Raw genomic sequence first — 12,460 nt, forward strand, 5'->3', positions numbered from 1 at the left:
TGTTCCTTTTTCCAGTCAACCATTCCCCATCCCCAGAAGCAAATGCTTTCTGATTTGTATTGTCATAGATTATTTTTGTTCATTCCTAGGCTTCATATAAATAGAAGCATACCATATATACTCTATTGTGTCTACCCTCTTTTGTTCTATATGTTCTTGAGATATACTCTTTGTGTGGCATGTATCAGTAGTTTATTGTTTTTTTACTGAGTAGTATTTCATACCATAAATATATCAAAAATTGTTTTTCCATTCTTCTATTTATGGATATTTGGGTTATTTCTACTTTGGAGTTATTATGACTAAGGCTACTATGAACATTCTTGTACAAGTCTGTGTGGACCTGTGTTTTCATCTCTCTTGTGTAAATACCTAGGGGTAGAATTGCTGATTCATGTATTAGATGTATATTTGACTTTATAAAGAACTATTAAATAATTTTACAAAGTGGACATATCATTTTACTGTTCCACCAGAAAATTACAAGAGTTCCAGTTGCTCATTTTCATTATCATTTGGTATTTTGTAAAAATCTACTTTGATACATAACCATATAATCTTGCTTGTACTTTTTGTTGCATAGTGTAACTTTTTTCCATCCCTTTCTTTTTAACCAGTAATGTGTTTATATTTTAAAACATTTTCTCTTATAGATAACATATTTTAGGGCCTTAATTTTTTTATCCAATGTGACCATCTCTGCCTTTTAAATAAATATTTAGTCTATTTACACTTGATTAAAAAAAAAAAGATGGTAGGCTTCTCTTCCCTCTTAATAGGTAGAGATCCACTTTCCCTTTCCCCCTCCCATAACTAACTCCCTTTCTCTCCCTCTTTCTTTTTCTTGAAACCTTTCCCTCTGTTTTGACTTTCCTTTATTTTAGTTGGATGTCTCTTGTCCTTCATATCTGACATGCTGTTGAGGCAGTTATTAAGCCCAGTGGATTGGCTTTGCTTTGAGCTTAGAGAGACACAAATTATGAGGCTCGGTGATGCATTTCATTAACCAGGATTGCATTTTTGCCAGAGGAAATAAAAACCTGGCTGCCACTCCTAAGCCTCAGGCAAGCAATGACGGCTTAACTGGCAGGTCACATCAGTCACCCCTGGTGCTTCCCCCAGGACTGCATTTTAAGAATGATAACATTTAGGAAGGACATGTCTGTAGAAGTAAACGCATGTAAGTAAAGGCTAATGTTGATTTTTCCCCTCTCTTCCCTTCATCAGATCTTCTTTTTACATTCCTGTATTTCTTAGCCTGAAGAATAACCATTCATTCAAGTCCTCATTTCATTTTATCTGCAATTATTTTTGCGATTTATCAATTGACCTTTTTTATTACACAGTGTTATGATTTTTTTATAGGTCCGTAATTGTGATGGCAAGGGGTTGATAATTTGAAATTAGTTGTGTTTATCTGGTACATAAAAACAAGTGGAAATTTACAATTTGGTCACAGTTATCTGTTTTTATTTATCTAAATGGCACATCCAGGGCACATTCAAGGTGAGGCTGGAGAAACCAGTTGGGCCTAAAACTTCCCCTTCATGAAGGTCAACTCAGATTGTTGTCTATCAATGTGCGTATTCATATAGGCATCATATTTGTGATATTATATTGAAATGTTAATTTGTAAATGTACCCATTTAAATATATGACCAGTTTCTACAACCCTGATCAAAACATTAGGGAACCAGAAAAGTGGAAATGGCCTGGCTTTTAAAAATCTGTCAGAGTCTCTGGACTTAGTTCAGGGATTCACCTTGATGAAGTGAATGGCTACATATACTCTCTAGGTGGTGAACTTATTTTCACTGAGGAATGAGTAGTCTTGCCTTGTGCGTACTAACAAGTTCACCAACTGTAAACTTCCTGATGTGTCATCTTGAGCTTAGTCAACATTTCATAAAATAACTAGATATGTACTGGATCATAACTAGAATTAAATAGCTATAACTCCCCACTAGAGTAATTTTTCCATAAGCCACTTCCTTCTTCTTCACCTACCTGGCTTATTTCATTGGCACCATTTTTAGAGAGGTCTGTCTAACTTAAGATGTGTCTGTCTAATTCATGGGTCTATTATTATAAAGTTTATAACACTAGAGTTTGGTTCTAGGAACAAAAAAGAAAACAAACATTTCTACCATATTAGTCAATAACGTAGATGGAGGAAAACTTGGATAGCTTTTTGTATATGTCTCATACTCTCATTAACTTCAAAACTGATTTTTGTTCTTGAAAAAGCAAAAGTAGATTACTCCTCCACCCCTGAAAGTTATTTAATATTCTCTCATTTGGAAAAATGGCCACAGTATTACTCTTAAATGGCCCTGTATAAAGAGAAATTTTAGTGGGTTAGTTGAGATTTCATTGTGAAGACAGTAGTTCCAAAGTAAAAGAAATAGGTTATGAAAAATAGAAGTTAGGTCCATCCACGTCTCTACAAATGACCCAATTTCGTTCCTTTTTATGTCTGAGTAATATTCCATTGTATATATGTACCACATCTTCTTTATCCATTCATCTGTTGATGGACATTTAGGTTGCTTCCATGTCCTGGCTATTGTAAATAGTGCTACAGTGACTATTGGGGTGCATGGATGGACCTAAAGTGTGTCATACAGAGTAAGTCAGAAAGAGAAAAACAAATATCATATATTAACACATATATGTGCAATCTAGAAAAATGGTACAGATGAACCTATTTGCAGGGCAGGAATAGAGACACAGACGTAGAGAATGGACGTGTGGACACGGGGCGGGGGAAGGGGGAGTGGGATGAATTGGGAGATTGGGAATGACATATATACACTAACATGTATAAAACAGATAGCTAGTGAGAACCTGCTGTATAGTGCAGAGCGCTCAGCTCGGTGCTCTGTGGTGACCTAGATGGGTGGGATGGGGGGGTGGATTGGAGGGAGGTCCAAGAGGGAGGGGATATATATATACATATAGCTGATTCACTTCGTTGTACAGCAGAAACTAACACAACACTGTAAAGCAACTATACCCCAACTAAAAAAAATAAAGTGTGTGTTTCAGGTCAAAAAGAAAATAGAAGTTAGTTTATAAAGGTATTAGTGTACATGCATTTATAGAAGCATGAACCTCTGTTAGTTAAGCTCTGACTGTTGATGAAATCATGCCTGCATCATATTGAATTTCTTAAGGATATCTCTAGGTTTGAATAAAACATTTTCTGTTGTAAGTTTAGTTGAAGCCAACATCAAACTGTTGGATTGTTTTATGAACATTTATCTTAACTCGTGACCCTGAGATACTGAGTCATAAGTCTGATATTTAGTGCTCTATAGGCCTAGATTTCAGTCAGATGCTCAGACTAATATAGATTGAGCTACTCTCCAGTGTTCTCCTGATTTAATCTCCTTTGTTCAGTGCATATTCCTATATTTTTGCTTTGTAGGAGCCGGTTCCTTTGGCTCCGGGTCGTGACCTTGATTGGGATGAAGAGATGGCAAAAGCACAGTCACATGATTGTGTTCCTGTTCTTTCTGAACATCCGCTGTATATTCTTTACACATCTGGAACAACGGGGTTGCCAAAGGTATGCACTATCTTAGGGATACTTATAGTAGCAGATTTTTTTGCACCGAGAATATTTGACTACTGACTGAAAGTATTTTATATCTTAAAGACATATTGTGTCTAAATATATAAAAATATTCATTATGTTTAATGTCATATGCTTTGTCCTTATTTCTTTCAGAATCTTCACAAATATCAGCAATATTCAATTGCTTTAGTAAGCTGTTAAAATTAATATATATTTGATTGAATATCAGTTGGTTTAATAAAATTTTATAAAATATATTTTAAATGAAATATTTTTATTTTTTACATTGAGGCATAACTTTCATACAGTATGAAAACTGATTTTTGATTTAGAGGAATTCAATTTATCGTTAAAAATGCAACTTTGAGAATTGGCCTAGACAGTTTGAACAACAGGGGATTTATCCAGGGGATTGAACTATTTGATTTGCAGCACTGAAGACACTCAAGGATTTTTTTAAGTCTTTTACCCTGAAAGGTGTTTTCACAAAACAAAGTCAAAAGTGTCAATAATCCTGAATGTGTCAGATACCAAACAAATACCACTTTTGCCTAGTATCTCTAAATAATACTGTTTTTTTCATATGACTTCATAAAGACTTGTGATATCATCTTCCTATTCATCTTTATTAAGGAGTTCAATATTCATTGAATCATAGAATGTTAGCAGGCAAAGGGACTTTTACAATCACTTGAATCCTATAAGGCATTGACCTCTTTATTAATATTGGACCTCTGTAGCATCAGAATTCTGAAAAATGACCTGCTAACACTCTTAAAATAGTGATTCTGTTAGTTTAGATGTAAATAAAGGAAAATTAAGACTTAAGACGTTTTATATAAAATTCACTTGCTTGTGAAAAAGAGAACATTTGGTAGAGGGATATATTTTCTCTGAGTACAGAGACCATGTTTTATTACATTTTGGTCTACCATCGTGTTTTATATGTAGTTGGTACTCAAATTTTTGTAGAGTGAATAAATAAATTAATGCATATACATGAAGATATTTGTGTTGTTGTAGAATCAAAGCCCTGTGATTTTTTAAGAACTCTGGTCATCTGAAAAATAGATATTTCTTATATTGCAGACTCTAAGATTTGTTTGTTTAAGCAGTCCAAATGATCTGCTGGATGCAATCCTTACCCTTCACTTTTTGCAATTCTGCATTATGCACCAGCCACATAGAGTCCAAATGAACGTTTGGCTGTAAAATAAAAGGGGACTCAGCAAGTTATAATCTAATATAAAAGTATCAGCATGAGATGAAACCACTGACCCTGAAAACATAGTATAACCTAACCAAATAAAAAAAATCAATTTAGCTCCTTAAAAGCCTGAAGGAATCTTATAAAAACTTTTGTGCCACCTTAATACTTTAAATCACTGAAATTCACTGTGGCCTGGATGGGGATCCTTATGAGAGGGCCGAAGAAGAGCTTGTCATCAACTCAAAGCTGACTCAACTAGTGTAGTAGAAATAAAATAAAAGTAATATACAGGGCATTAAATCTGAAAAGTGGTGGTTCCAAATAAGGAAGAAACCTAGCTATTCCAGGTTTTCTCTGGGTCAAGAAGTTCTTTGTGGGATTCCTAGATGCCCAAACTGAAGATTGTTTGATGTTTTAATCATCCTCATTTTCCTTGTAATATAGTACCATCCTGAAGATAATCTATTTCTATAGATTGGAGAAGGATTTAATTGTTCGGAGATTTCTATTCACATTGAATTTAGCTCAATTCAGTATGCATTATTGAGTGTTCATTAGGTGCTAAAAGAGATAAAAATGTGAGTAAACCACAGCCCCTTCAGCATAGTGGGATTGCTATATATTTCAACACAGATAATGTAAGATAGTCTGTGATCCTTGCCCTAAGAGGGCAACCCTACTTCTTGCTTTCTTGAAGAAAAGATGAGATTGGATGGTGTCTGAAGGATTAAATTCCATTAATCCAACAAAGATTACTGAGCACCCAAATATATATCTGTCTTTTAGAAGTTTACATTCTATGGCTAGACACAGGAAGTAAACAAATAAAGAACTATGCAATCTGTGATGTGTTATGAAGAAAAATAAAGCAAGATAAGGGTGCTAGAAAGAGTGGGAGTGCTGTTTTATCAGGGAGATGTCAGGGAAAGCACTTGACAGGGTGACATTTGAAGGATGAATAGAACTTCTTCATCAGGTGACATAATGGGGAGGAGGGCATGCCAGGTAGATTGGGTCGACATAAGCAAAGGCAGGAGTGTGTAAGGAGGGTTCCAGGATGGCTAGTGCATTTGGTGCAGATAAAGAAGAGAAATGGCCAGATATATAGGCAGGGGCCAATTGCTTAAAATTGAGCCAAGAAATTTAGTTTATATACTGTATATAAGGAATGGAGAGCACTAATGCTTCTTAAGAAAGAGAGAAAAATATGAAGGAAGGTAACCCTTGCAACATTTTGTTGAGAAGATAGGCAAATACACATAATGGAAACAAGGAGATTGGTTTTTCAGGCTGTGTTTAGTTTAGGACCTTACTTAGGACAGCAAACTTATTAGGGAACAATCAGATTTGGTTCAAGGATAAGAGTAAGGCAGAGGAGGAGTCCAAGACCTTGAACCTGAGAACATAGAAGAGTGGTTTCGAATATTGACTAAAGTAGAAACAAAGGAAAATGGTTTGGGGCTGAGAAAACTGGGAGGTTTTGGACATATTGAGTATGATGTATCCTTGGGACATTAACATGGAGATGCCCAGCCAGTAGCTGGAAGTGAAAGTCTGGGTCCAAGAATACATCTGGATTTGCAGATAGACCCTTGGAACGTCATTGGTTGTAGAGGAATGGTGTTTAAATCATGGGAACGAGTAGGTTTTACAGAGTAGGACATGCAGAATGGCAAGACAAAGTAGTCGTTTCTCAAGGTCTTTTAGAAACATTTCCCTTAACCCTCCAGTGGACTTTAGAATTTCGATTGCATTGAAATTATATGTTGCCAACAAATATTTATGCCACTTATTTTATTCTACTTTTTAATATATTACTTTTTATTTACTTATTTTCATAACATTGCATGTTCTCTGAGGTCTTAGAATATATTTCATACATCTTTGAATCCACTATGGCACTGACCTTAGAATGGGGCCATGGTAGATCATCAGAATATTTGTTAAATAATCTCCTACTTTTCCAGTTAGCTCCCAGATGCCTTTTTTTTTTTCAATTAAAATATAGCTGATTTACAATATTGTATTAGTTTCAGGTGTACAGCAAAGTGTTTCAGCTTTATATATATATGTATACATATATGTATATATTCAGTTATGTATATATATATTCTTTTTTAGATTCTTTTCCATTATAGGTTATTACAAGATATTGAGTATCCAGATACCTCTTTATTCATAAGATTCTCACTTCATTTTTGGTAGGCATAATCAGAATTAATAGGACCTGAATTTTTAATATTGGGATTCCCAGAATAGAAGTACAGGAAAGATGAGCACACATGCATTTATGAAGCATTTAAATATAAATTTCATGTCATCATATAATTTGTTTTCTTGATCTTTGATCTTCATGAGGAAAAATAATGTTGTGAGCCCATAAAAATATTCTGCTTAAAAATGCTCTTTTCTCATAGGCACATATAAGACACACACAATGCAGTCTGTTTTTTGGTTAGAATTTTCAGATATATCTAGGGCATATTTGCATCTCTGCATCTGCCATCCCTGGATTTGTCAGGTTGTTATATGACAGGTTAATCTATTAGCTGCTGCACATATTCTAGCAACCACAGCTGAGCTGCTTTGCATACATTTCTGTCCTGTTGTACACTTTTATCCTGTTTGGTTTGGGTACCTATATTCAAGTTACTTCAAGGAACTACACAATAGAAGAATCCCTCATCTGGATGGGGTGTCGTTTTGGGAGTGGGAGATTTAGTGATGGTCATATTTATCTTCTTCCGGCTTGCTGTCATGGAGGTATGGAGATAACCAAAAAAAAAAAAAAAAAAATTAGTGCCCAAGGAGCACAGGGGAAAAGAAACCAAAAGCAAAGAATTAGAAAAGAAGGCATGACAGGAAGGTGGTAGATAAGTCCTTTGTCCTGATGTGAATTTATATAATTTACATTAACTTTTATTCCTACGTGTTAGGTGACTTATTCATATTCTATACTGTAGAAAAAAATAAGAGAAAGTCAAATAAAAAAACCTGTAAACTTTTTTTTTTTAAATCTGTGGTACAATTCTTGCAGTTAAAATGCTGCACTTGCTGCAACTTTGCCCCTTATCTCACAGTTGTTAAGACCAATGAAAAATTATACTGCTGCTTAAGTAACCTCCATAGAGGCAGCTTCAGAGTCATTGTCTTGTCTACAGCAAGAGACTTTATGTTTGACGAAATATACCAAATGGAATCATTCCATTTCTACTAATATGATTCATTAAATTCTGAAGGTTTCAAGGGTTTCTCTTGAACAAAGAAGAATGTTTTTAAAAAATTATAGTTTTCGTATATGTGCTTATTCATTTAACTGTTCACTCTTTTAATCAGTCGGAAAATGTATTAACTGCCTATTCTATGCTGAAGACACAAAAGCATTCTTATGGTGCCCAGAGTGGTGGAGAAGACTTAGCAGTAGGTGGATGTTGTTAGAGCTCAGAGGCTTAGAGAAGTTTGCAGGTCTTGGGGCCATGAAAGAGGAGGGAGAGGCTTTTCACACAAACCTAGTGGGTTTGGATGGCTTCCAGAAGAGGTGACACTTTCACAGTGTTGTTAAGTACTTGTGTGATCAAGTAGGAGCTAACCAGGTTCAGAAAAGGGGTGAGGGTGCATTCTAGGAAGAGGGGATATCACCTGTAAAACCACTATAAGAACAAGAGTATTGTTGGTTTGTTGGATTTTTTTAAGTAAGCAGAACCATACCTCATACTTTTCAACTCACTGACTCCAACTGTTCTTTGGTGATAGATTTCTTTTCTTCAGGTAATATTTTTGTTTTCTCTTTCTTCTTGTTTTGTTTTTACTTAATTTGCCAGACTGAATTGAAATGTATATATCAACATACATACAAAGCATAGGCATATACACGTGTACATATAGACATATACGCATATGTATTTACATATGTATGTGTGAATGAATATCTATTTTATGTATGTAAATATGTATATTTGTCTTGTACAAGTCTTTATTACAGAGTAGGGTGATAGAGGGGCTCAACTTAGGAAGTATGAGGTTTTGTCGGTTACTCTATCTAGACTTCTCTTACCTGAATATTTTGAGATTTGCCATTCAGATTTTTATAGATCTACTAAAAAACATTTTAAAGACTCCCAAACTCTTAATCTTACCACACATCTCAAACTTCCTTTCTCTTCTACTACAACTGATGTTATTTCAACTGTATTTTTTTTTTAATTGTGGCAACCAAACAGTACACATTTGATACAGACATGTTTTCTGTTTTATGTTAATGGTCCCATTTATAATATTTCGTGGCTTTCCTTGTCTTCAAAGGCAGCTCATTAAACTGGAAATCATAAAGAACCATCTGTGATAACTGCCGTCCCATTCCTGGATGATGAATAATCAGCCTTTAGTTTCACTTGTAGGGACTGAATTTTTAAAATACCCATATACATTAAAAGTGTTTTGTTTAAAGAGCACCTGTCTATTCTGAGATAGAATTCACTTTCATGTCTTTATTAGGGACATGGAGTGTTAGTCCCATCTGGATGTTTTTCAAGTTCTCCAGAAGACTTGAAGTATTATGACTGATCCTACAAAAACTAGAACAGTGTATTGGCAGGTTACAGGACTTTTCTGAAAATATATTAGATCATCTATTTTTACTTTTAAGGTAGATAGGGTGTAAGTACATAAAGTAACATATTCAAAAGAGTGAAATGCAGCATGCTTGTGTTTTAGGGGTAAGCACTGATGTTGAATAATATTTATATCTCATACTCAAGACTTCAAATATACTTTAAAATGCCATTTTTTTGTTTCTGATTAATTTTGCATACTAGAGTATAATGATTTGTAGGTGTTTTTGAGCATGGTTTATGTATTTTCGGAGGCTGAACAGGGTTTATCTTTTGCATTTTAATTATCATTACCTGGAAAATATGATTACAGACAAGAAATGCTTTATCATCTTAATGTTAGTCACATATTAATATTATAATAAAGAAACTCTCTTTTTAAAACTAATCTTTCAGTTTTTTTACTGTTGAACTTCTTATAAAAGATCTACATGGAGAATATGAAATTATGCAGTTTTATTTTCTACGCCATACCAAATACCCAGTAAATTGAAAACTGTCATCTGATATTTCATATCAATAATCTATATTAATGAATAAAAAAAAGTCTGAAGAAAATTTTTATACTCATTCTTTAAAAAAATAAAAATAAGTGGATATCAAAGACCAATGATAAACAGACATGACTTTTCTGTCTCCTGTAGCTCCACTTTAGTTGTTTTTAATGAGAATGTTCGACGATAAGCTCTAAATTTTTAACATTTCTGCCTTTTGTGTGGTATTACCACAGGGAAAAATAAAAAAAAAACAGTAATTGCTAGAATTAAGGAAATAATTTTGTTAGGAGGACATTAAATTCTAGCCTGTATAATTTTATATACTTTTTCATGTATGGTCTCATTTTTGCGTCTAACTTTTTTGGGGTCAAATGGATTTAGGTAGCCACCATTTTACAGACAAAGCAACATTGGTAAATAACCTTTGAAGAAGGGTTCACTTGAGAGGCAAACAGAAATTTGATAACCTATCCTTTAAAATATCTTCTAAGTTTTACAAGTGAATTACTACTCATTTATTTTCTCCTTAGCCTTTTATTCCTTTCTATAACTTCCAGTTGATTGATCTTACCCTCATTTAATATAAAAATTTACCCATTTATAATGATATTTAGAATTATTTATAAAAATGACCTCTAAATGCAGGGACAGGCAGGTGAAGAGAAATTCTAAAACATCTTAAGTGAAATCATGACTGACATTAATTATCAAAGAATATGGATAGCATATTTTCTATGGAAAAACTTCACATTTTATCCTCTACCAAACGAATAAAAATTTTTAGAAAAGAGTGTTTGCAAGTTGATTAATATCAAATTCATCAAGGTATTGAACTATAGGAAAAGACCTTCTCAATAGGACAAACAAATTAGCAAAATGGGTGGAAGACCATACAGCATATACTCGGTAAAGAACTGCTCAGTTTACGTGGGAAAATGCATGTGTGAAATTTACTGGCAGGGGCTTAGGATTTCTAATACTCCCAAGGTGATCAAGAGAGCCACCTGCATGCTAACCATGTCATACAACCTAGAAAGTACCCATCAAATGCCAACAAAGTTGCCTGTGATGTTTGCCAAGAGACCAGATAAAATGTATTCCACAGTTTGATACCTATGTTTTATTAGTGGTAACTGAGGAGAGCAGCAATTTTAGTAACAAACAGAAAGTCAATTTCTTTTTCATTCTCCTGATTCATGTATGTGTGTTACAGTTAACAGAACTGTGCCAAAAACGTTCAACTAGTAGCACATTCGTTAATTAGGACCATGTGTGCCCTTTCAGGTAAAATAATTATCTTCTTCACAAAGCAATTCTAGTTGCTCTACTGAGAGGTGCTTGAAAATACTTGTGAGTGAAATATAACATATTTCTTAGCAAGCATTCACCTTCTTGCTCTGAATAGTCACATCATTAAGTCTTTTTGAACCAATGATGATTAATGTTTATAGTGAAGCAATAAATGAAATTAATTATTAAATTTACTATCAGTTATTATTTATGATAACTCTTACGCTCAGTTTTCAAAAATAAATCTTGTATTAACATTGAATATGTTCACTGTCAAGGATAGCTGCTAGAAACTTTAGTACTGTGGTGTTAACAATCCCTACTTTTGCCCAAATGTAATATAAGGAAAATCTGTCAGCCTTAGATCCAGCTCATCAGGATTGATTCCTCAGAGTTTGAGAATTCATCACTAAAGAACTGCTCAGCTCTGATACTGTGATAGTGTGACCACAAGGGTAGCATTGTATTAAGAATCCAGTTAGAATATGACTGTTTCCTCTAAGCATCCTGTTATTATTTAATAATATTAAGAAATAAACATCCTTATAGTAGTCTGTATCTTAGGCACACAGCTACCTTTGACATTTCTGTGCACTTAATTTTGAGAGTTTCCATTTTTGTTCTGGAAATATGTGTGAAAATGTAATTGTTGAAAATTTCATGCTAAGTCTCTGTTTTTTTTTTTTTTTTTTTGGCCGTGCGCAGCGTGCAGGATCTTAGTTCCCCGACCAGGGATCGAACCCATGCCCCCCAAGGTGGAAGCACAGAGTCCTAACCACTGGACTGCCAGGGAATTCCCTGTAATGTTGATAATTTATGTTACCACTGGAAATTTTTTTTATTGCATGTGATTCCGTGAAATCATGTTTTCTTTAGAAGGTCCAGAATGGTCTGTGAGAATGGATTCTACAAATGGACTGATACGGACAAATTATTCTGTTTTTATTATTGGAGGAGCCAAAGAAATAGTGATTCAGATACAATTATATGAAAGCCAAAGTTATTTATAGCTTATAGAATATGAAATACTTTAAACAGGAACTTTTCTTAAGTGGACAGTATGAAGAAAGAGAATCTTTTAACACACTGTCTATTGATTTTAATTTCACCTTTTCTCTTCTTTAGGGTGTGGTGAGGCCCACTGGAGGATACGCTGTAATGCTTAACTGGTCAATGTCTTCTGTATATGGACTTAAACCTGGAGAGGTAATCATGGTTTTAAATTCACATTACATGACATTTCTCTGATTAAGATATATGCATTTTATTATCT

General features: G+C 34.2%; 1 protein-coding gene across 6 annotated transcripts in view; it reads left to right on the plus strand.

The window, feature by feature from the left end:
• ACSS3 (acyl-CoA synthetase short chain family member 3) overlaps positions 1 to 12,460 on the plus strand; it is a 142,090-nt gene that overhangs the window by 55,146 nt on the left and 74,484 nt on the right. For all 6 annotated transcript variants that reach the window (XM_082350744.1, XM_082350747.1, XM_082350749.1 and 3 more), the window contains 2 exons: positions 3,431 to 3,571; positions 12,313 to 12,393. In XM_082350744.1, the coding sequence (XP_082206870.1) occupies positions 3,431 to 3,571; positions 12,313 to 12,393 (222 nt within the window). The remainder of the gene's footprint in view (positions 1 to 3,430; positions 3,572 to 12,312; positions 12,394 to 12,460) is intronic.

This window comes from Balaenoptera borealis (assembly GCF_965194805.1).
Source record: "Balaenoptera borealis genome assembly, chromosome: 13".
NCBI classification, from domain to species: Eukaryota; Metazoa; Chordata; class Mammalia; order Artiodactyla; family Balaenopteridae; genus Balaenoptera; species Balaenoptera borealis.